This window comes from Aotus nancymaae, unplaced genomic scaffold (genome assembly GCF_030222135.1).
Source record: "Aotus nancymaae isolate 86718 unplaced genomic scaffold, 86718_ANA_hifiasm-v0.15.2.pri h1tg000039l, whole genome shotgun sequence".
NCBI classification, from domain to species: domain Eukaryota; kingdom Metazoa; phylum Chordata; class Mammalia; order Primates; family Aotidae; genus Aotus; species Aotus nancymaae.
Window position 1 is genome coordinate 7593644 of NW_026988453.1, and position 25097 is coordinate 7618740.

The following is a 25097-nucleotide window of genomic DNA, read 5'->3' on the forward strand; positions in this document are numbered from 1 at the left end:
ACTCAGGCTGGAGTGCAGTGGTGTAATCATAGCTCACTGCAGGTTTGAATTTCTGTGCTCAAGCAACCCACCTGCTCGCTCAACTTCCCAGGTAACTGAGACTATAGGCTAGGACCACAGGTGTGCGCCACCATGGGCTTGTTTTTTTTTTTTTGTTTTTGTTTTGTAGAGGAAAGGGTCTCACTGTTGCTCAAGCTGGTCTTGAACTCTGGGCCTGAAGCAATCCTCCCACCTCAGCCTCCCAAAGTGCTGGAATTATAGGCATGATCCACCATAGCTGGCCCATTTTTGTAAATGAGAGATCATCATGATTTTACAATACCATGATTAACATGACATAATGCACAAATAGAGATTTCCCTGCTAAACCACAGGCTGAGCCCAGCATCTGAATGTTATTGCTTCTGTTTATTTTCTTTGCAGCAGAACTGAAAAGCTGGGGCCAATTTCAGAATCAAATCTTCAGTCTCTCAGAAGCGCCTCTCATAATACTTCAAGAACCAAATTCTTCTGTTACTAAAGTGTTGTTTGCAATTATATTAATCCTGTTTAGTAATTCCAAAACCAATGTAAAATACTATGATACATATAAAGTTGAACCAAAGTATCATTTAACATTTAATAATTGCAAATATTATTACAATTTACAGATTAGTTATGTTATATACACAAATATAATTTTAACTATACAAAGCAAGTAGTTACATTTAAATCACTGATCTGTAGAAGCCAATTTAGTCTTCTAGTTCCCTATCAAACTTCCTTAAATTATACAAAAATAAAATCTGATAGTTTAGATTTCAAGTTAAAGATGAAGTGTTATCACACTTCATCACTAGAAATGGAACTTTTACCTGTCTGTACAAAGCCTTTTACATGCTACATTGACACTTAAAGCACCATTAACAAGATTATAAATGTGTAAAATGTTTAATTAAAACCTCCAAGGATTTTCTCTGTAAGATTATGGGGGTTTAACTTTGTTCTAACTAGAATTGGGATGAAACTAACAAGAATTTTGCTTTTTTCTCCTCAGTCTAACTTTAAAACAGTCCCTTCTGTCCTTCTCATCACCTTCTGATCACTTCTTCTAAAGGAGGGTAGTATATGGCAGAATTCTTAATCAAGCTTTTAGTCATTTGGTAGTGAGGTTAGAATCCCATGGGAACAATCTCCCAAAATCCAATGAAAGATGTCTCATTACTTTCAAATACACAGAGGTGCTAGGTTTCAGAAACAGGAAACACAACGTAAGTCTCAGAAATAAAATGCTTCAGCTTGGTTTTAAAAGAATGCCTATATGTTGTCAAAAAGCTTTTTCCAAGGCAAATGATGCCTGCTTTCCAATTGACATAGCTGGTGCTTGACACTAGCCTGTTTTCATGTTATTAGACCAGCCTGTAAATGTGCTCCCTATCATTACCTGAAGTGGAGGTGCACAAAACACAGAGAATAAGGGCTCTGCAAAACTCTTGACCAACTTTTATGGTGTTGCATTCTCAATGTGTTTAAGTATGAATATATAAACACTAGAGGCAGTTCTTAGGACAAACCAGATAGAAATAAAATAATGACCAGGTAGATGATTGTAAACTGAGGTAGTAACCCTGTAAGCACTTCTGATGAAAAATTCATCCCCACACTTAAGTTCAAAACTAAGAGGTCACCTATTCTACTTGTGTTTTTCCTGATAGGAAGCACACAGAGTGAAAGCAGTCCACTGAAGAGTTGGTTAACAATCCCTCAACCTAACTCATGTGTACCTTGTAAAGCTAAACAAATAAACCAAACACAACCAGTCAATGCAAAGACTTCAAAGGAAACTTTGGGCTAAACATATTAAGACTGTCTAGTCATTAATCTATACTTCTTTCCTGAAAGTAAAGACCTTGCCATTACTTCTCTCATTATTAAATAGTAGGACACAATAAACCTGGATATTGACTAAAGTTTATATTTCACATTTCAAATGTGAAAATTCAGAACTGCCCATTTCCAATTTTACAGTGACGTCCTGACAGTTTTCAAAGTGACTGTGCTGAGGCATGCTATTCATTAACACTGGCTTTCTGTTGAGAGCATATATACCAAAATCACATTACTCTGAGATGTCTCCTATTTTCTTCCTAGAAAAATTCTAGGCTTTTAAGTTTAAAAAATAAATGCTTGTGATGTAACTATTACTTTCCAGAGTGTTTTGCAACAACTGCAACCTGTTAAGAAATACAAAGAACTATATTAAATTGGGAACTACAAAAACATATATAGAGCCCTCTCCAAAGAACAGTTTGCAAAGAAATTAAATACATTAGATCTTAAAATTTGGTAGAAAGATGTAGCTTTCCCAAAGTAGTAAAGTACTGCACATTCGAGTTTTGTGGCAGTCCTTGGAAATTTCCTAGGTAGAACTAAATAGATTTTCAACCCAAGTCATTTTTACAAGGAAAAAGAAAGTGACACAAAATAATGTACTTTAAGTTGGTAGCATATACAAGGTTATTTTTTTAGCCTAAGGTAGATAGGCCAAATCATTGAAATAAAAAAAATATATAGAAAAACATCAAAGCCCATTAACTTCTGAATTTTGGGAAAGAAACAAAAAAGAGCCCAAAGTTTTCAGACAGGCACACAAAATTTAGATTAGAAATGAAAATGGGTTTTAAGCCCTGTAAATATCGTTTTCCAAGAAAATAAGTTTTGAAAGTGCAAAATGATAACTCAAAAAGGTCCCCTTTTCATTCAAGCAAGCAAAGGACATTTAAAAGCACATCCAATTAAATCAAAAAAGGGAGGATTAGAAACGCTAGTTAATCCTTCATTATCAGGGCTGGCTTCAAACCTGAATGTTTCAGAGTGGGACATTTGGGGAAAAAAAAAAAAAAAAGAAAAAATCAAACTAGATCCAAGTTATATTTCCTCTAAAACAAACAAACAAAAATGTCAAAGGACAGCTGCCAGATTTGTTTTTAAAAGACACCTCTCAGGTAAGAGGTAGTGCATGCTAGGACTACAGGCTGTCAACTCATCTTAACATTGCTTGAAAACATTAAGTCCTTTGAAGCATTTTCCCTGGAGTCTATTAAACATTCTTTCTCTGTGCTCAAATGTCAAGCAATATCCAATAGCTTCTTCTGTTTCTTGAATTCGTTTCTGGAACCTGCATCCATCCCTTGCAAATTCTTCCCATGGTCCTTTGCGATCCTCATCGCCACTTATATAATACTCAGTAACTTCTTCAAGGAAAGTTACCTACAAAAACAAAGACAAATTTCAACAACTCTCTAGGATGTTACAATTAGCATTGAGGTCAATAACCCTTTATGCTACCAATTATTTCAGAATATAGAATATCTTACTCTTCCCAGCTAAGAATAATATCAAGTTCTGACTAGATGGCATTTGGATGAAACAGTGATCAAATGTCACCTAAATATTTCATAGAGATATATATCTTTCATCTATCTGTATCTCTCATTTATCTATATCTACCTGTGTAATACACACACACATACACACACACACACACACACACACACACACACAGAGTTGTCTGCCCCCCCGTTCCCTGTGCCTTACCGGCCCTTGACTTTTGGTGTTAATAAAATGAATCCAGATAGGGAACTGAATTTTTCGAGCTGTTATTAATCCTTGCTATTTTTTAATCCTTAGGGAAATACAGTTGTGTGATATTCTTCCCTCAAAATGACAAGCAAAACATTTCTGAAAATAACCACTATATCCCTGGAAGTCACTGTTTTTATCACAGCATAAAGGCTTTAACAATATTTTTGCTTACTTTTATTCTTTTTCCTTTTAAAATTTTTTTTTCGTTTTTCAGTGCTTTCTAACTTTTAAATCAACATGTAGTACTATTTTTGTATTACTACTGTGGTAATCACCATATAGAAGAGAAAAAGTTACTTAATAAACAAAGTACAGCCAAATTAGTATTTTTAACACCCTGCTACTATAAGAAACTTCATAATTAAGATTTTAAAAACCTTTGTATTCAAGATGCTATCACTATACATATATGAAATTGTGATTCTAATATACATAACAATCCCTACTCATTACTACTTAATCCCTTCTTAATTTCTAATAGTTTCTTTCTAAGATATCAAACTCCAAAAGTAAATACTTGCTTTAAAGTATGTTTAATAGTTACATCAGCTAACCCCACTGTGGCCTACTCCTTTCATTCCCTTTACATCAGGCCAAGGGATGCCCCTGAGGACAATTAGCAGGTATGTAACACCTCACTAGATATTGCTTTCTAGTCTTGAATATTACTCATTCATTGTGTCATTAAGATAAATAACAGAAATGTAGTGTTTATCATATGTCAAGCTCTTTTCAAAGCGCTTTACATTTTTATTTCATTTAATCCTCACAGTAACCCTATGAGGTATGGACTATTATCCCCATTATACAGAAAAGAAAACAGAGGTAGAAGGGTTTTCTTAGACTCACTATATACTCCATATATTCCATAAACCATATTCCATCTATACCAATGGCAGGCAGTCAAAGGCTGTCAAATAATTCTATCATATTCAGACAAAATCATTTATAAATTCTGCTTCTAGTTCAGAGTCAATAGTACCATCTACTCTACTCATTTCATTTTACTCAATGAGAAAGCTAAAATTAGACATGAGACTGGCCTGAGGTCTCTCAATAAGAGCTAGCATTTAAAGGCAAGGAACAGGGCCGGGCGCGGTGGCTCACGCCTGTAATCCCAGCACTTTGGGAGGCTGAGGCGGGTGGATCACGAGGTCAAGAGATCGAGACCATCCTGGTAAACATGGTGAAACCCCGTCTCTACTAAAAATACAAAAAATTAGCTGGGCATGGTGGTGCGTGCCTGTAATCCCAGCTACTCAGGAGGCTGAGGCAGGAGAATTGCCTGAACCCAGGAGGCGGAGGTTGCGGTGAGCCGAGATGGCGCCATTGCACTCCAGCCTGGGTAACAAGAGCGAAACTCCGTCTCCAAAAAAAAAAAACAAACAAACATAAAGGCAAGGCACAATAAATTTTGACTTTTATTTACTTGTCTCATTCAAGTTTTGCAATAACTTGTATAATAGGTATTATTTTTCCCATCATAAGTGAGTGAATCGAGGCCATGAGAGGTAACTTCCCAAGTCTGGCTGCCTTCCAAATCTCTCAGCCTTAACCACTGAGGGGTAGAGAACGCGGGTCTCCGGCTGTCAAGTGCTCAATCCATTGCCCCACTTTGTTTCTTACCTATTCATTCTAAATAGGTCATTTTTTCAGGGGCCCCTTAAAAGGATGAGAAAAGCTGTTTTACCGTGACATTTACAAAGTGTGAACTAAAATTTAATTTTTAACATGACTTATTTTGCCCTAAAGACATAAGATTATCACCATTTAGAGGTATTTTCTACCCAGGAATAATTTCAAAGTATTAAGCTGGCCATTTGGAGCCAAGAGATTATGGTACTGTCCTCTGGAAACTCCCCAGAATCCGAGGTCAATAATGACTCACCCACTATCTTTTCTTTCCAAATAACGTTATAGGAAACTAAAGAAACTTTCCCTCTACAATAATAGACATCTTTGAGTTTGGGGAGATTTCAATTAATAACTTCAGTTGAATCAACAATAAAGAAAAACAAACTAACTCGAAAGGCTCCCCGAATAAGGTTAACCTGACAATGTAACGAAAGTAGAACGCTGCCTGAAGTTTTAAGACTAGCCTGGGAATAGGAAACAACTAGTCAAGATAAACCAAGTTAAGTGGTCATCACTGTTTATTATTAATCTGTAGCTGACCACCGACAACTAGCGTTGCATTCCTAAGAAAAGGCAGTACCACTTCCTGTATTGGCTTTGACTTTCAATTATAACCATGTGATATCAAAACCACTGCAATTACTATTGCCTTTCATGCCAAACGACCAGATAAATTTGACTTGCTACTTGTTATCATCATCCCTTTGGGTTGTAATGGACAGGAATGAAGACACTTTTGTTATATGCAAACAAAATATTAAGTATTTGCAAACAACATACCACATTTAAAATCATTTTAAAACTCTATGACTGTAACAGGACCTTTTCAATCTCTAGAAAATTAAATCGTATATACACAGTTTTGTAGTCAGTAAAAAAAAAAAAAAGTGAGAAGCTGATGCTCGTAAGGAAATAGCCCAGAACTACTAATCCAAATAAAAATGACACTTTCCTGCTAACATCCACACACTGGTATGTTCATTTTGGACAAGAACAATGTGCATGGTGGTGGGGGGTGAGGGAGAGGAGAAGGGTCATTTACATATTTCTCAATCCAAGCGTATGAATTTAGAGGCCTTCCTCAAACACACATGAACTACTAAGCCTCCAAAAAGTCATGCTGCGATATTTAACCATGTCCAAACAGTCAGAACATACCAGGCATGTTAAAAGACAAGAAACAAACCTTTTTTCTTTTGACATGTGTGTGTCTTCCTCCAGAAAGAACTTCACGCTGTAACAAGTCTGGACATTCACTTTCTTGGCTCCCCAACAGCTGCACCTTACAAGAAAGTAAGGTGTGACACTCAGAAATGGGCACAATGGGCTCAGATGGTGCCTTTGAGTCACAACAGCCTTTCCAATTTCCCCCTGATGTTTGAAAAGGAGCCTTAAAATTTAAAGGGTTGTAGGGGTCATCAGAATTACAGAAAGAGTTCCACAGTTTGAGACTCTCTGCTTCATCTGCACTAGATTCCCAGTCATCTTCCTCCCCAGAACTATGCTCAGGGGTCTCAGGAAGGCTCCCTGACTGGGAGGAATTCTCTAGATCAGACTTGCCAGACAAATCCTTCTCTGAATCAGAAGGCTCTTCAGGAACAATTCTGGCAGCAGTCTGAATTGTTGCTGTAAAGTTCTGGGGATTGTAAGGATCTACACTGTAGAAAGAGTTCCAAAGGTGAAGCCCTTCAGAGTCTTGTTCAAGGTCTGAGTCTGACAGTGAGCTATCACTATCAAAACCATCATCCTCAGCTTCCTCATCCCAATCCTCACCTTCTGGATCGGAACTTGTTTCCAGGTCACTGGATGCACCTCCCAAAATATAATCTATGAGTTTGTTACTACAAGCTGGTCTGGCAGAAATGGGAAGGTCATCTCCTATGCATGAGTAGCCAACCATACTTATTCGGTCCTCTCCAGGCTCCTTTTCCATAGGTATCTCACAAGATGGACAGCTCTCGGAAGAGCTCTGTTTTTCCAAAGCAAGAGGAACCTCTTCAGTTAACAATGCTATTTTTTCTTCGGTGGATTCTTGAGTGGTTCCAGGAATGTCTCCAGCAGGAGAAACAAACTGTGTTGGGTTATCTCTGCAGTATTTCAGATCCATCCGGAGAAGGCTGTGCTCCTCCTCCAGGCTGTGGTAGCCATTATCTTGGTCAGGGGTGGGTAACTCTTGTCCCTTGCTAGCCTGCTGAAGGAATTCCAGCCGTTTCATGCGAAGATGATGAATTTCTGGTAGGCCTTCCGTAGAAAGAGGTGGACATCCCTGCCACGAGGCCGGAGTAAGCTCTGCACTCAGCGGCTGGGGATGACAATGGTCCTCTCTCAGGCAGCTACTCTCTGAGGTTAGTGTCTGGAAGCCGACTAAATCGCCATTTCCATCACTGTTATGATAGCTGACTTCTAGCCGAGGAAAGCAGTCCAGGTAGGAAGGGTTCAGCAAATAGGAGACCACGCTGAAATTGTCTATGCGTTGAATGTTTAGAGACCGGGAGGGCGAAGAGCCAAGTTCCCGGTCAGAGTACAGACGGGATTGAAGGCTACTGGGCAACAGTTCCACTCCCCATAGCTGCTGCTCTAAGAGAAAAGCGTGTGCTGAGGGGTCCAAAGCACTTCCCTTGGCTTTAAGCTCCAAATCTAAGTCTGGGGGCGAGCATGGCCAGCGGATCCCCTCCTCTAACCAATCAAGGGGACTGGTAGCCAAGGGGCCCGAGGGGTCCAGCTGGAGCGAACTCAAAGATTTCTGCGCTGTGGGGGCGGCTTGTTTCTCCCGTCCCTTCAGGGCTCTCAGGGCGCTGTGGACTCCAGCAAAATCTAGCCATCCGGTCGGAAACATTCCACCGAAAAGTTGACCCCAAATCAGCAGCTTCTGAAGCAATCCGGGGAGCGGCGCAAGGAGCTGGGAAAGCAACCTCGTCCAGTAGCTGACCCGAGTCTCGGGCCGGGCCGAGGAAAGCAGTGTGGGGTTCCCGGAGTTTTCCGGGACAAGAGGCGTCGAGAACTTGGAAGAGCCTGCTTGCGATCGCCAGGGGAAAAAGGGTAGCCAGAACCGGGAGCCCGCCCAAGGGCCGGGCCGTTTCCGCGATCCGCCTGTCCCCGGCTCCATCTCCTTTTTCTTGGCAGTCTCTCAGGTAGGGCCGCGGCGCTCGGCGGCTGGAGGCCGAACGGAACTCGGAGGAAGCCTACAGAATCTCGGCCCTGCCCAGCGGTGGCGTCGGTGCTCCAGGCCGATTTCTGAGCCAGCAGAAAAGCCACAGAGGGCAGCGAGGGCAGCGGATGCGGCAGCCGGCGGCAGAACACAGGGAGGAACGGCCGGCGCAGGAGGCGGCGGCTGATGCGACTTCCATCTCGGCGGGAAAAGAAGTTCCCTAGTCGTCTCGACGCTTCAACAACATGGATAGGAGCCCGCCCGCGGCCTCAGCGGCGGTTTTCGGAGTGACAGGGTTGAAAAGCCCCTGAGCAGCGCGACACCGGAAGAGCTGGGTAGGTCGACGGGCGCGGTAGAAGCGAAGCCCAAAATGGCCGCAGAGCCCGCGCGCCGGCAGGACACCCCCCTCCCCTTCTGCCGCCGGATGAGACGCAGGACTGCCGGGCCTCTACGCCACTAGCGCCGCGCCGCCTAACGTCACTCGTTAAGCCCACAGGGGCGGGCCTTTCCGCCCACATCCGTGTGGCTGCCAATTGGTCTCATCAGATTTCCCTGTCGGCTTCCTTACTCGAGGTAGGGGGGCACAGCAGCTAGAGATTGCATCAGCCGGCGGGATGGACGCATGCGCAATCGTTTCTCTGTGGTCTCCTAGGAGACCGCCCCCGCAGCCCTCTGGGTTAAAGGGCTTTGGGAGCGAGTTTCCAAGATAACCCGAGAATTTCCTGGAAGCCTTTTGATGGCCTAATACATGCCAACGTGTGTACGTCATCCCCTGGTATGCAATGAGGATTAGTTCCGGGACCCCTTAGACGCCAGAATCCGCAGATGGTCAAGTCCCTTATGTAAAATGACAGTGTTTGTTTATAACCTACATACACCTTCTCAGATACTTTAAATCTCCCTAGATTAATACCCAATACAATACAAGTGCTATATAGTTGTTATACTGTATTTATTTGTATTATGTTTTATTTTTTGTTTTTCTCGAATGTTTTCAATCCATGAAAGGTTGAATGCCCTATAGGCCAACTGTAGGCTTCTCGTAGTCTTAGATTTTTATTATTCATTTGTTTATTTGAGACAGGGTCTGGCTCTGTTACCCAGGTTGGAGTGCAGTGGTAGGATCTCGGCTCACTGCAGCCTCAACCTCCTGGGCTCCAGCGAGCCTCCCACCTCAGCCTCTGGAGGAGCCGGGACTACAGGCGCGCACCACCACACCCAGCTAATTTCTTTCTGTTTGCTTCTTTTTGTTTTTGAAATGGGGTCTCACTCTCACCAGGCTGGAGTGCAGTGACGCGATCTCGGCTCACTGCAACCTCCGCCTTCCGGGTTCAAGCGATTCTCCTGCCTCAGCCTCCCGAGTAGCTGGGACTGCATGCACGCGCCACCAGGCCCAGCTAAATTTTGTATTTTTAGTGGAGAGGGGGTTTCACCATGTTGGCCGGGATGGTCTGGCTCTCTTGACCTCGTGATCCGCCCGCCTCGGCCTTCCAAAGTGCTGGGATTACAGGTATGAGCCAGCGGGCTGGCCAACTTTTGTATATTTTTTGTAGAGACAGGGTTTCGTCATGTTGCCCAGGTTGGTTTCAAACTCTGAGCTCAAGTGATCTGCCCGCCTCGGCCTCCTAAAGTGCTTGGGTCATAGGCGTGAGCCACCGCACCCAACATGACCGATATTTCAGAGTTCTCCTATTTTTGAGGACTACATAGACCATCAACCTGAGATCTTGTGTAAAAGGTGGACAATGCTGTGTAAATACATGTCTGGTGTGGGGCAAACTAAAGTCACAGAGAAGCAGCTCAGTCCCCAGAACTGTGTACTCTTTTATGCTTCCAACCAGGCAGCATATTCAATTCATATTTATTAATACTTTCTTAGCAACCAGAAACACAGAACACAACACCCAAAATGAAAACATGGATCACTATCCTTTGAAAAAAATTTTAATTGCTGTATTTGATTCTCTCTTGTGGGTTTGGTCTTAGTTCATTTATTTCTGCTAAAACTTTTTAATAGATACCCCTGAAGTCAAATATCGATTACAGAGGGAGGGTGGCAGCTATGAGCACTAGGGACAGCAGAAAAGTCTTTAGGGACCCGGAAGACCAGCAGCGCCTCTTGTCTTACTGGACCTGTTTAAGGAACAATCACTTCTTTCTTTTTTTTTGAGACGGAGTGTCTTGCTCTGTCGCCTAGGCTAAAGTGCAATGGCAGGGTCTCAGCTCACTGCAATCTCCACCTCCCGGGTTCAAGCGAGTTTTCTGCCACAGCCTCCCAAGTAGCTGAGACTACAGGCGCGTGCCACCACACCCGGCTAATTTTTGTATTTTTAGGAGAGACAGGATTTCACTATGTTGGCCAGGCTGATCTCGATCTCCTGACCTCGTGATCTACCCACTTCGGCCTCCCAGAGTGCTGGGATTACAGGCGTGAGCCACGGTGCCTGACCACAACCACTTTCTAGGAAGCCAAGAGGGACTCAGTTTCTGTTGTTCACCCTATGTTATTATCCATGCCTCTGGAAACTCTCACTTCTCGATCCTAAGAACTTCAGAAAAAATGTATTAATAATAGAAGTCAGTTTCATAATAGAGATCCTAGTATGCAAATTCGTTACTGGTAGCCTGTTTCTTGTAACGCAAGGCTAATAATTCCTCTTTCAATGGCTTGGTAATTAGCTAATATTCTTCTGTGGTTGCTTCCTCATTGCCTGCAGAATAAAGGCTCTATTCAGCCTGCCCTCCCACTGTCCTCTTCCAGCCTCCTCTGCTGTCGCTTGTCTTCATGCATGTTATATTCTAGGAATGTTGGGCTTTACCTGTACTCTTCGTTTCATGCCTTAACTCATGCTGTTTCTCAGCCAAGAAAAGCTGCACCTTTCTTCTGATACACCTCCTCATCCTCCAAGATCCAGCTCAAATGTCAGCTTCTCCTTGAAGCCTTCGTTGACCTTTCCAGCCCGAATTAATGGATCCCTCACAGCACTTATATTATTCTGCTCTATTAGAGCACTTAATACATTGTATTATATATACGTGTAAATGTTCTCTCTTGCTGGTGCCTGAACTCCTTGAGGGCTGTATCCAACTGTCTAGCAAAGTGGTTCCCAGAGTATACTCTGGGCGCCCCTGGGGATCCTGCTTTGAAACCCTTTCAGAGAGTCCTGAAGGCCAGAAATATTTTCCTAATAATTCTAAGCTTTTCTTTTCCTTTTTAACTCTCGTTTCGTCATGAATGTACAGTGAAGTCTTCTAGAAGATACATGGTATGTGATCTAGCAATAGAATGACTGCAAAAGCAGATAGATATGAGATTCTAGCCATTTTATATTAAGCCAGATATTTAGACATTTGGAAAAAATGTAAGACGGTGCCACTCTTCTCACTAAGCTTTTTAGTTTTGAAAAATAATTGAACATTACCAGCCTGGGCAACATGGCAAAACCCTGTCTCTACAAAATATGTAAAAATTAGCTAGGCATGATGGTGCACGTCTGTGGTCCCAGCTACTCCGGAGGCTGAAGTGAGAGGATCACTCAAGCCCGGGAGGCTTGAGTGCAGTAAGCCACGATTTTGCCACTGCACTCCAGCCTGGGCAGCAGAGTGAGATACTGCCTCAAAAAATAAATAAATAAATAACATGTAATGGGTTTATTATTTTTAATTCAATTTTTAAAAATTTTGGGCCAGGCATGGTGGCTCACATCTGTAATTCCAGCACTTTGAGAGGCTGAGGCAGGTGGATCGCGAGGTCAAGAGATGGAGACCATCCTGGCCAACATGGTAAAACCCTGTATCTGCTAAAAAGACAAAAATTAGCTGGGCATGGTGGCATGCGCCTGTAGTCCCAGCAATTTGGGAGGCTGAGGCAGGAGAATTGCTTGAACCCAGGAGGCAGAGGTTGCAGCAAGCCAAGATGGTGCCACTGCACTCCAGCCTGGCAACAAAGTGAGACTCTGTCTCAAAATAAATAAATAAAATAAAATTGTATTGTTATTTATCGTTAGAGACAGGGTCTTATATGTTGCCCAGGCTGGAGTGCAGTGGGTATTCACAGGTGCAATCCCAGAATGCTATGGCCTTGAACTCCTGGGCTCAAGCAATCCTCCTGCCTCAGCCTCCCAAGTAGCTGGAACTGCAGGTGCCTACCACCACACCCAGCCTAAATGAACATTTTTCAGTATCTTGGTTTTGAATTCTTTTTTTTTTTTTTTTCTTTTTGAGACGGAGTTTTCACTCTTGTTACCCAGGCTGGAGTGCAATGGCACGATCTCAGCTCACCGCAACCTCCACCTCCTGGGTTCAAGCAATTCTCCTGCCTCAGCCTCCCGAGTAGCTGGGACTACAGGCGCGCACCACCATGCCCAGCTAATTTTTTTGTATTTTTAGTAGAGACAGGGTTTCACCATGTTGATCAGGATGGTCTCAATCTCTTGACCTCATGATCCACCCGCCTCGGCCTCCCAAAGTGCTGGGATTATAGGCCTGAGCCACCACGTCCGGCTGGTTGTGAATTCTTAAATAGGAAATATTGATAGATATAAACCATGTAAAGGCATAAAGAAAGTTATTTGGAGTCCTTAGTAATTTTTTTTTTTTTTTTTGAGACAGGGTCTTGCTGTGTTGCCCAAATTAGAGTGCAGTGATGCAATCATGGCTCACTGCGCTCTTGAACTCCCAGGCTCAAGCAATCCTCCCACTTCAGCCTCCCAAGTTGCTGGCATCACAGGTGTGTACCACACCAGGTTGATTTGTTTTCTTTTTATTCTATTATTATTTTTTTGAGATGGAGTCTCTGTGGCCCTTGCTGGAGTCCAGTGGTGCGATCTCAGCTCACTGCAACCACTGCCTCCTAGGTTCAAGTGATTCTCCTGCCTCAGCCTCCCAAGTTGCTGGGGTTATAGGCACCCACCACCATGTGTGACTCATTTTTATATTTTTTTAGTAAAGATGGTGAAGTATATTTTATATTTCACCATGTGTGCCAGGTTGGGATTTTTTTTTTTCTTTTTAGTAGAGATGAGGTTTCGCTATGTTGCCCAGGCTGGTCTCAAACTCCTGAGCTCAAGCGATTTGCCTATCTCTGCTTCCCAAAGTGCAGGGATTACAGGCATGAGCTACTGCATCTGGCTGGGGCCCTCATTTTTTTAAGATTATAAACTTTTTCCTGAGACCAGAAAGTTTAAGAATCATTGAGGTAGTATGTTGACTGGCACATAATAGGCAACCAATAAATGTTTGTTGAATGAACAGAAGAGTAATAATACTTTAAAACAATGTCATCTTCCTTAAGAGCAAGCCTCTTGCATTCCACTATCAACTTTGTCACTGACTGATACCGCATATTCCTCAAAACAATTTCTTAAAACTTTCTTGAATGGGCCTCCCCTTTCCCATGTAGTCATTGGATATATAATTTTTATTCTTCCTTATGTTGGAAGTTGTCCTAGAGATGGAAAATGCAATCATAAAGTATTTGGGCTAGACACGGTGGCTCACGCTTGTAATCCTAGCACTTTGGGAGGCCAAGGTGTGCCGATTGCTTGAGCCTAAGAGTTCAAGACCAGCCTGAGCAACATGGCAAAACTTGGCTCTACAAAAAATTAACCAGGTGTGGTGGTGTGCACCTGTGTTCCCAGCCACTGGGGAGATTGAAGTGGGAGGATTACTTGAGACCAGGAGGTTGAGGTTTCAGTGAGCTGAGAACATGCCACCACACTCCAGTATGGGTGACAGAGTGAGAAAAAGGGGAGGGGAGGAAGGGAAGACAGGAAGGGAGGAAGGCAGGGAGGAAGGCAGGGAGGGAGGGCAGGAAGGGAGGAAGGCAGGGAGGGAGGGCGGGAAGGGAGGAAGGCAGGGAGGGAGGGCGGGAAGGGAGGAAGGCAGGGAGGGAGGGCAGGAAGGGAGGAAGGCAGGGAGGGAGGAGAAAGAAGGAAAGAAAAGAAAGGAAGGAAAGGAAAGGTAGAGGAGGGAGGGAAGGAAGAAGGAAGGGAGGGAGGGAGGGGAGGGAGGGAGGGGAGGGAAGGGAAAAGAAAGAAAGAACCTGAGCAACAGTCTACAAATTTATGAAAAAAAAAAAAAAACAGTTTTTAAAATTAAAATATTTGAGAGCTACCTCTGAGAGTGTGACTTTGCCTTGTTTCCTCTCAGCTGGAAAAGTGTGACTCAGCCTTCCCAAGCCTGCTAGAGGGCAGAGGGAGGCCAGCTCTGTACACAGAGATAACACGTTGCCAAGGCCACGTGCAAGCTGGTGAAGACAAAAAGTTCTTCAGTTGTCAAGCTAACTGGCACTTTGGCTGGAGAAAATTAAAACCTCAGTTAATTCTGTTTATTTTAAAAGACTTTGCCCGGCCTGAGGTAAAAGTGTATATGGCTCTTGATTTTTCAGAGTCGCCACCAGCTCCAAAATCTGATATCCCAGTATCCCCACACAGTGGCTGCTGCCTCCTACCAATCTGCACTGCCCTGATATCCCTATTCAGCTGCCAGTCAACCCCTCAGAGACCACAAACCGTTGCTCTTACCACTTTTTGTGATCCGTCACACTATTCATTTCCCTCCTTACGCAGCATGAATTTCCATGAACCAGTATTAAAACTACCCTCTTGCCCTCTACTCCCTGGCAAAATTCCAACCCTAGTTAAGCCCAGCTACTCACTCATTCTGCGCCTGCACCCTTGCAGCTAATCATTGCTCAGGAAGATCACTCAGGCATGCTGAGTGACTCATTTCATACTTGTGATCACAAATCTCATCAAAACCAGGCACTCCCGCCACAGTTCCCTAGAAGCTTTGCCTCTCCTATACTCTGAGACTCTCACAATACATTTTTTCTTCAAATTTCTAGCATTTCCCATAAATACACATTCTCAGTTTATGATCACATTCATACTTCAAGAAAAAACAGACACAACTGGACAGAAATCACCTCATCTTTCCCTGACCAAATCCACTGGCACCTGGACCCACATAATCTACCTTCAATCCCACTATAACCCACCTTCAATCCCACTATAACCCAAGAAGGCTCCTAGATCTGATCCTATCCCCTTTTTTTAATTTTTTTTTTGAGACACAGTCTCACTGTGTCACCAGGGTGGCGTGTAGTGGCATGATCTTGGCTCACTGCAACCTCCACCTCCCAGGTTCAAACAATTCTCCTGCCTCAGTCTCCGGAGTAGCTGGGGCTACAGGCGTGCTCACCATCACACCTAGTTAATTTTTGTATTTTTAGTAGAGATGGGGTTTCACCATGTTGGCCAGGATGGTCTCAATCTCTTGACCTTGTGATCTACCCACTTCGGCCTCCCAAAATGCTGGGATTACAGGCATGAGCTAACATGCCTGGCCACCTATCCTACCATTTTTACTCAAAAAATTCTGACCTCTCTTATCCCTTCTTCCTAGTAGCATACACATTTCTCTCAATAATATTCACATTAACATAATTTAATATCACCTATATTAAAAACAAAAAGACCACCCAGCATCGTGGTTTATGCCTGTAATCCTAACACTTTGTGGGGCCAAGGCAGGGGGCTGGAACCAAGGCTTAAGCCCAAGGGTTCGAGACCAGCCTGGACAACATAGCAAGACCTTGTCTCTATAAAAATTTTAAAAATTAGCCAGGCATGGTGGCGCACGCCTGTAGTCCCAGCTACTCAGGAGGTTGAGGTGGGAGGATTGCTTGAGCCAACGAGGTCAAGGCTGCAGTGAGCCAAGAACATAACCACCACGCTGCAGCGTGGGTAACAGAGCGAGACTGTCTCAGAAAAGTAAATAAATAATAATAAACCTTCCCTAGATATACACCCCTCCAAGCTTCTGCACCACCAGAGCGAAACCTCGAGAGTGTGTCAGTGCTTATGCTCTCCCCAGCCTACTCCAGTGTGGCTTTCGCCCCCACCACTCATGCAGGCAGCTCTTATCAAAGTCACCAAGAACATTTTGCTGTATTCACTCCTCTTGACTGTTAGGGGTTGAATTGTGTCCCCCAAAAGATAAAGTCCTAACCCTCTTAGTACCTGTGAATGTGATCTTATTTGGAAATAGGTTATTTGCAGATGATCAACTTAAGATGAGGTCATTATGGTGGGCTCTAATCCAACATGACAGCATCTTTATAAAAAGAGATTTGGACACAGACACATGCGTGCACACGGAGAGAATGCCACGTCCACGTGAAGGCAAGAGATTGGGTTGATGCATATATAAGCCCAAGGAATGCTAGATTGCCAGCAAACCTCCAGAAGCTGGGAGAGAAACATGGAACAGACTTTCTCTCACAGCTCTCACAAAGAATCAACCTTGCTGACACCTTGATTTTGGACTTCCAACCTCTAGAAATACATTTCTGTTTAAGCCTCTCAGTTTGTAGTACTTTGTTAATACATTTCTGTTTAAGCCTCTCAGTTTGTGATACTTTGTTATGGCAGCCCCAGGAAACTGATCATACTTCTTTAGGTTTCTGGGACACCATTGATCTGCTCCTCCTCCTCCTCTAAATGTTGGCCTCAGTCCACCCACATACCTCTCCAACCTGGGTGATCTCATCTGGTTCCATGGAATTAAACACTACCTGAATCCCGATGACTTCCACATCTAAACTTCCAGACTGACTTCCCCTGGGCTTCAGATTCCATTCTACTTCTCCTCCACTTGGATTTCTGTCACACATCTCAAACTTATCACAATCAAGTCTTGATTCAGCTCTACTGAACCTACCTCCCCCATCCCAGTAATTCCTCTGCCTACATTCTGAGGCTCCAAACTGAGGCATCATCCTCAACTCCCTTTTCCCTCAATTCCATATGCAGTCCATCAGCAAGTCCTACCAGCTCTACCTTCAAAATATATCCAGAATTTCACCACCGTCCACCATCCCCAAGCCACCATCATTTCCCTCCCGGAATACAATAGCCTTCTCTTCTGCTTTCATTCTTGCTGCAAACAGCAGCCAGAAGGATCTCTTAATGCATAAATTAGGCATTACCATTCCCTTTTTTTTTTTTTTTTTTTTTTTTGAGATGGAGTCTCTCTCTGTTGCCCAGGCTAGAGTGCAGTGGTGCAATCTCAGCTCACCGCAATTTCCACCTCCTGGGTTCAAGCTATTCTCCTGCCTCAGCTTCCTGAGTAGCTGGGATTACAGGCATTATCACCACGCCCAGATAATTTTTGTATTTTTAGTAAAGACGGGGTTTCACCATGTTGGCTAGGCTGGTCTTGAACTCCTGACCTCAGGTGATCCTCCCGCCTCGGCCTCCCAAAGTACTGTGATTACAGCCGTAAGCCACCGTGCCTGGCCCCTGCAGTTCCCTTTCTGAAAACCCCATCACCCTAAGAATAAAGTCTGGAGCTCTGGTTGACTTTAATACTCAGATCAGATAAAATCATCTCTGAAGCCCATTCTGCCTGCCCCATCCCTCTGCATGCCACCTTGTCCATGTCATACTCCCATGTATTATTTCTTTCCATGCCTGCCTCCCTCGAAAGACTGAGTTCCTTGAAGACAGGATCCATACCTTTGTTATCTGAGTAGCCCCAGTACCTGACTCCTTGCCTCACCCAGAGTAAGCCACTGGTGTTGCTTGCTGAATTGATCACTTTAGACAAGTCCCAGTCACCAGAAAATTCTCTCCCAACTTAAAACACTGCCTCATTTTTTCAACTTTCAAATCCAGGCTAATCTGTTCCCCAAATCTTGGCAAGCTGGGCTACCTAATTTTTGCCACCTCTCTTTGAACTCAGAAATCTGGGTCCCCTGGGCTTCTTCTGTTTCTTTTCTCCCTGGGCAAACCCTCTCCCTCATTCCCTGCCTTTCTCATTCCCACCCCCTCAGGAGGGTTCAGATTTCTACCCCATTTGGCCAAGAAATTTCCTTCACTAAGACTCTTGGCAGATTCAAGTACTAACCATTTTTTTTTTTCTTTTTTGGAGACAGAGTCTTGCTCTTGTTGCCCAGGCTGGAGTGCAATGGTGCGATCTCAGCTCACTGCAACCTCCGCCTCCTGGGTTTAAGCAATTCTCCTGCCTCAGCCTCCCAAACAGCTGGGAGTACAGGCGCCTGCCACCACGCCCACCAATTTTGTATTTTTAGTAGAGATGGGGTTTCACTATGTTAGCTAGGCTAGTCTCGAACTCCTGACCTCAGGAGATCCACCTGCCTTGGTCTCCCAAAGTGCTGGATTACAGGTGTGAGTCACCATGCCCAACCTCAAGTACTAACCTTTAAAAAGTCCACAGGGACTTGTCCAGAACTGCAGTGACACTTCAAGACCACTTATACAGCAGATAATACTTCCTGCTGTTTACTACTGAAAAATCCCCTAGAAGCCCCCACAGAATTCCCTGGTATGAAATGACTCCCCACTGGAGAGTTTTGAAAAATTCTGGGTTCAATGCTTGAACAAAGGTCACATCACTTCCATCTGTACTTGAGGGTGTCACTTCTGGGCTATGCTTATGCTGTGGTGGCTTGACAGTTGTGAGGCAACTGAAGTTTCAGTTTTTTCTCCTATAAAATGGAGTTGGCTGAGGCAGGAGAATTGCCTGAACCCAGGAGGCGGAGGTTGCGGTGAGCCGAGATCGTGCCATTGCACTCCAGCCTGGGTAACAAGAGCGAAACTCCATCTCAAAAAAATAAAATAAAATAAAATAAAATGGAGTTGGTTAAATATCACTAGGTAGTATGCTTCTTAAATGCAGAGAACTGTCTTAATTTACCGTGGTAAGCCCCAAGCCGGTACCTAGTACAGGGCCCAGGATGCATTCACTGCAATGTATTTTTTATGAATGGAGGTAGTACTGGTAAGAACTGTGAATGTTTGCGGACAGAATTCATGAATGAGCCATACTTACTGTCCAGGGCAGTTGTCATGGGAAATGATATCACGTATAAAAAGCACCCGAAATGTCAATTAGACCAATTTAAGGGATTGTATTAAACATCACCTGGGAGGGGTTGCACAAGGTTTGGAATGCAACAAACCTGGGTTCAAATTCCAGCTCCAAGACTTATTGGCTGTGTGCCCTTAGGCAAGTTACTTTATCCCTCTGAGCTTCAGTTTCTTCATCTGTAAAACGGGTAGTGACACCCACCTAATGAAGTTGTTGTGAGGATTTAGCAGACAGATGTAAAATGGTAAGTGCAGTGCACTAGTACATATAAAAGTTACTGTTTGGTGGCATAAAAAAACCACTGTTATTTACTGGGTGTGGTGGCTCATGCCCGTAATCCCAGCATTTTGGGAGGATGAAGCAGGTGGATCATGAGGTCAGGAGTCGGAGACCAGCCTGGCCAACATGGCAAAACCCCATCTCTACTAAAACTACAAAAATTAACTGAGTGTGGTGGCGGGCGCCTGCACTCCCAGCTACTCAGGAGGCTGAGGCAGGAGAATCGCTTGCACACGGGAGGCAGAGGTTGCAGTGAGCTGAGATCATGCTACTGCACTCCAGTCTGGGCAGCAAGAGCAAGACTCTGTCTCAAAAAAAAAAAAAAAAAACTCAATTATTTTCATGTCATACATCAGATGTTTCAATCTAAACATTTAAACATCAATCAGTGTTTAGAATGATAGTTTCAGCTGGGTGCAGTGGCTCACACCTGTAATCCCAACACTTTGGGAGGACAAGGTGACAGGGTTGCTTGGACTCAGGAGTTCAAGATCAGCCTGGGCAACATAGCAAGACCTTGTCTCTACTAAAAATTATTTTTAAAAATTATGGGAGGCTGAGGTGGGTGGGTCACTTGAGCCCAGGAGTTCAAGACCAGCCTGGGAAACATGGCGAAACCCTGTCTCTACAAAGAATAAAAAAAATTAGCCAGGCATGGTGGTATGCGCCTGTGGTCCCAGCTACTGGGAAGGATGAGGTGGGAGGATGCATTGATTCCGGGAGGAGGAGGTTGCAGTGAGCCGAGATCTCACCACTGTACTCCAGCCTGGGTGACTGAGCGAGACCCTGTCTCAAAAAAATAAAATTATAGTTTCATTTTTTTCTCAAATGTCATTTATTAGAAAATACAATTCCCAAGAAAGGAGATACAAGGGATTCTGGGAAGTGGGAAGTAAACAGTACACAGATCTCTTTAAATCAGGAGCATACAGGGTCATAATAAAATGAGCTACAGGCACAAAGCCAGTAACACATTTATGGTCCATTCATCTGGAAAAGTTTCACCACCCGCTCTCCACTCCCCTTCCCCCTCCCGGGAGCAGCCAGCTTTATTCTTGGCATTTAATTTTAGAGAAAATTTAAACTTCCATGCTGCCCTGTGGCTTCGGTCAATGGAGCTTCTTTCTCCCGTTATGGAATGAGTCAGCAGAACAGGGAGTTTCTGATCTTCGGAATTAGGGAGGGACAGTTTACAGAACCAGAACCTCCTGATTTCACTCTTTTCCCAATCACGGGAAACATCCAGCCAACTCTGGTTTTAAAAGTTAATATCAAATTCAAAGTCCCACCCTCTTTTTGGCAAGGAAGACAACCCTTTGGAGTGAAACACAAAAGAGCGAACATAGAATCCATCTGGTAGGGAATAAAGAATATGAAGAGATAAGACTCCGTCTCTCCCTTCGGGCTCCTGAGCTTAGCTCCAGGGGAATAATCACCACTCCAATCCAGCCTCCTACAGACCAAAGAAAATCATAGGAAAAAAAAAAAAAAGTTTTGATGGAATCCCCCACCCAACTCCATGCCCCTTTCCTTCAGATAGGGCATTCCTTTGGCTCTAGACTAAATAGGTTTATGGCCCCACAGAATGAGGAAAAGTCTTATAAAAAGGGTGACAGAAATGGAGTTCCGGAGGGAAGCAGCACAGCAGAAAGAAGTGGGCAGTGATGGATGGGGAATGCTTTCCAGAGGCCACTGAGCAAGCAGTCACAGCGGCATCCGCAGCCCAGGGAACTCTTCCCAGGGCCAAGATGCTTTTGAGTGAAACTACATCTAAGGACTCAGGCAGTATTTTGTCCCACCAGAAAGAAATGAAGGGAGAGACCTATGGGGGAACACCCCCAGCAAATTCATAGAGACCAGCTGACCCCCAGAAGGGCCGGGAGAATGGAGGAGCAAGGGGGAGAAGATGGTATTCAGGGCAAGTCCTAATAAAGTACGGAAGGTAAGAGGAAAAGTCCCCCCAAAAGAGCATGGGTCCCTGAATACGGGTCCCTGGCGGAACCCCAATACGGAAGGCCCTTCCTTACATGTGTAGGTATCACAGCGCTCTCCTTTGGAGGCAAAATCAGAAAGGCCCAGTGGCACAGGCCTCAGTCCAGCACAGGCAGCCCTCCCTACCCTCCCCAGCCTGCCCTTAGAGAGGGAGGGCTCTGACCGAGGACCCACTGGGCCCCTCCCCAAATAGTTCCTATAGCTAGAAAACAAAACACCACCAAAAATCTAGGGAAAAGTCCAATAAGAACCTTATCATACAAAAAGTCCAAATAGTCTTCCTCTCTTGCCTTCTGAGGCATAGATATGTCCCTTCTCGCAAGGCTTCCTGTCCCAGTTAGGACAACATCACTATTTCATTTTTTAAAAATAAAGATATCCACCCACCCGCCCCCGAAATGCTACTTCATACAGCCCACCCCACATACTCCCCAAACCAGGCATTGCTCCCTTGACACAAGGTAAACTTAAAACTTTGCTGCAACCTCACAGCCTCCAAGGGGCTGCTCATCACAACCAACCCACGTTCAGTCTGCAGAGGAAGAGACAGCAGAGAGCGTCTTACTCTCCCTGCCTCCTACCACGGGGGCCAGAATCACCTGGACCGAGCCAGAGGCCCGCCCAGGGCCCCCGCCCTTCACAAGGAAGAGTCTCGCAGGAGAGAGTCCTCTCTCCCAGCTCCCGCCACCAGCCTGGGATCTGGGTGGTAGCTCTGCTGGGCTCACAAGGTGCCATGACTTCGAGATCCCAGTGCGAACCAGCCAGTCTTCTCCTGAGCCAGGTCCAGCTCTCGCAGGCGGATGTGTACCTCACCGAGGAGGACGTTCTCCCAGAATCCCTGCTCACTCAGCACGCTCAGCTGGAGCTCCCGCTGCTGCAGGTCTCCCTTGGGAATCCCATCATACACCAACTGCAAACAGAGAGATGGGAGAGGGAAGGGTGAGAGAAGGAACAGGAAGAATCCAGAGGGAATCTGAGAGAGGCAGATGCTAAAGTCTATGGGGTTGATCCAGCTGAGGCTAACACCAACCCCGCAGAGTCCCCGGAATACAGAAGGTACACAGACTCCACGGGAAGCATTAATGAACTCTGCTTTTTGCTCAGAGTTGAAGCAGGTGAGGGCTTTGTACTGGGGCCACTGCTCATTTTCAGCACAGGACCAGCAGGCGCCTCCTTCCCACAGGATAGAGCCAGACCCCAGTCATGAAATCCCAGCCCAAAAGGGCTGGCAAACTTTTTTCTTTTTTTTTTTTTTGGGACACAGTTTCACTCTTGTTGCCTAGGCTGGAGTACAATGGCATGATCTCGGCTCACTGCAACCTCCACCTCTCAGGTTCAAGCAATCCTCCTGCCTCAGCCTCCTGAGTAGCTGGGATTACAGGCATGCACCACCATGCCCAGCTAATTTTGTACTTTTAGTAGAGATGGGGTTTCTCCATGTTGGCCAGGCTGGTCTCAAACTCCCGACCTCAGGTGATCCGCCCACCTCAGGCTCCCAAAGTGCTGGGATTACAGGTGTGAGCCACCATGCCTGGCCTGGCATACTTTTTATGTAAAGGGACAGACAGTAAATATTTTTAGGCTTTAAAAGCCATATAGTCTATGTTACAGCTACTCAACCCTGCCATTGCAACATGAAAGCGGCCACAGACAACACCTAAATTAGCAAGTACAGCCATGTTCTTAATACGATGTCTTAATACGTTCTTTACGACTTTAGGAGAACTGGTGTAGGCTGCCAACCCCTGCCCACCCCTCCCACCGTTTTCCCCACCCACCATCTCATTGTAGGTAGGGTTGCAGGTTTTCCGGGCCACTTTGGTTTTCCTCTTAGTGGTTTTCTGAGGGTCAGGAAGGAGGTAAATTTTCACATAGGGGTCAGGGTCATTTCCATCCTGGAGCAGCTGCTACAACAGAATGAAAGCCAAAAGATATTAAGATTCTCAACATCTGTCTCTTCATCACCATGCCTGTGATCACACTCTGATCCAGACTCTCATCTCCCATCTGGCGTCTTGCAATGCACACCGAATTTATTTTGTCTGCTTCCAAGCTCACTCCATTCTGATAAAAATATCTACCGTGATAACGTTGTGTCCTATGAAAACACCAATCAGACTGCCTGTGAAATCAAGTCTATACTTTTTATCCAAATGCTCAGGACATCCTATACTGTGCTCTGAGTGAACCATCATGTTCCCAGGTGTCTTCCTGCCATACACACTGTCCTTGTCTATTTTGTCATTTGGTCCACTTAACCCCTAGAGGTAGAGATATGAGTCAGAGAGATTGAGTTGCTCGCTCAAGGGCAGCCAACTAGTGATTCACCCAGCCTGATCCTTTTAAAATCTAAGTCAGATCATGTCACGCCTCTGCACAAACTCATGTCATCCAGGGAAAAAGCCAGGGTTCTTACTGTCGGAGTGAGGTGCTGGCTTGTCATACCCTCTCCAGCCTCATCATCCACTCCTGTCCACTTTGCTCCATCGGCTTCAGCCACTGGTCCTTGCTGTTTCTGATGCACCCCGGAAGGCTCCCAACTCTGGGCTATCAGATCTAATTGCTCCCTCTGCCTGGGACAGTCTGCCCTCAGATGCATAAACACGGCTCCCTCCCTCACATTCTTCATTTTGGTAAGATACCTCCTCAACAATGAGGCCTTCCCTGACTACTTTGTACAAATTCCACTCCCTTCATTCCATCCTAGCATTCCTTCTCTGTTTCATTTCCTGTCATAGCTCTTACTACCATCTTCTATGCCATATATTTTACTTATCTGCCTGTATGCCCTTTCCAACTAGAGTGTAAGTCTCCTGAGGGCAGGGATTTTGTTTAGTTTTCCCCCATACCCAGAGCTAATGTATCAGTGCCTGGCATATAGTAGGCACTAGAACATTTATTGAATGAAGAATAAATGGATGAATGTTCATGCTCCTCCTGCCATATCCCACTACCCCAACCTACACAAAATGCCTAACATGGAATGCAGCACAATGCAAGTATTCGATAAAAGCTCCCTTCCTGGCTGAGTGCAGTGGCTCACACCTGTAATCCCAGCACTTTGGGAGGCTGAGGCGGGTGGATCACCTGAGGTCAGGCACTTGAGATCAGCCTAGCCAACATGGTGAAACCCGGTCTCTAATTTAAAAAAATACAAAAATTAGCCAAGCATGGTGGCACACGCCTGTAGTCCCAGCTACTCAGGAGGCTGAGGCAGGAAAATCACTTGAACCCAGGAGGCAGGGGTTGCAGTAAGCCGAGATCGCCACCACTGCATTCCAGCCTGGGTGACAGAGCAAAACTCCATCTAAAAAAAAAAAAAATTCCCTTCTGCTTCTAGTCACAATGCTCTTAGAACTCATACCAAAAATTTAGTAATTATATACTGCCTTGATCATGTTCAAAGGATGTCACGTGGCTGCTGAATTATTATAGCCAGGTCATGAGCCCCTTGGGCCTCTCCCTTACGAAAATTACTATAATCATCATTATTATAATAAAACCAGGCATGGTGTTAAGTATT

General features: G+C 44.7%; 2 protein-coding genes across 4 annotated transcripts in view; both read right to left on the minus strand.

Annotated features, from left to right (window-relative positions):
* Positions 1 to 605: 605 nt before the first annotated feature.
* On the minus strand, positions 606 to 8832 carry PPP1R15B (protein phosphatase 1 regulatory subunit 15B). Its single transcript, XM_012459394.2, has 2 exons — positions 6446 to 8832; positions 606 to 3249 (listed from the first exon to the last, which is right to left on the minus strand). Exons 1-2 carry the CDS (start codon positions 8363 to 8365, stop codon positions 3028 to 3030), a joined length of 2142 nt encoding a protein of 713 aa, XP_012314817.2. The 5' UTR covers positions 8366 to 8832; the 3' UTR covers positions 606 to 3027.
* Positions 8833 to 20360: 11528 nt separating this feature from the next.
* The window catches only part of PIK3C2B (phosphatidylinositol-4-phosphate 3-kinase catalytic subunit type 2 beta), a 75450-nt gene continuing 70713 nt past the window's right edge, over positions 20361 to 25097 (minus strand). For 2 of the 3 annotated variants that reach the window (XM_012459391.3, XM_012459389.3), the window contains exons 32-33: positions 23353 to 23481; positions 20361 to 22484 (exon numbers count right to left, since the gene is read on the minus strand). In XM_012459391.3, the coding sequence (XP_012314814.1) occupies positions 22296 to 22484; positions 23353 to 23481 (318 nt within the window). In that variant the 3' untranslated portion in view covers positions 20361 to 22295. Of the gene's footprint in view, positions 22485 to 23352; positions 23482 to 25097 lie in introns of those variants that run through there. The other variant, XR_010336497.1, reaches the window with a different exon arrangement.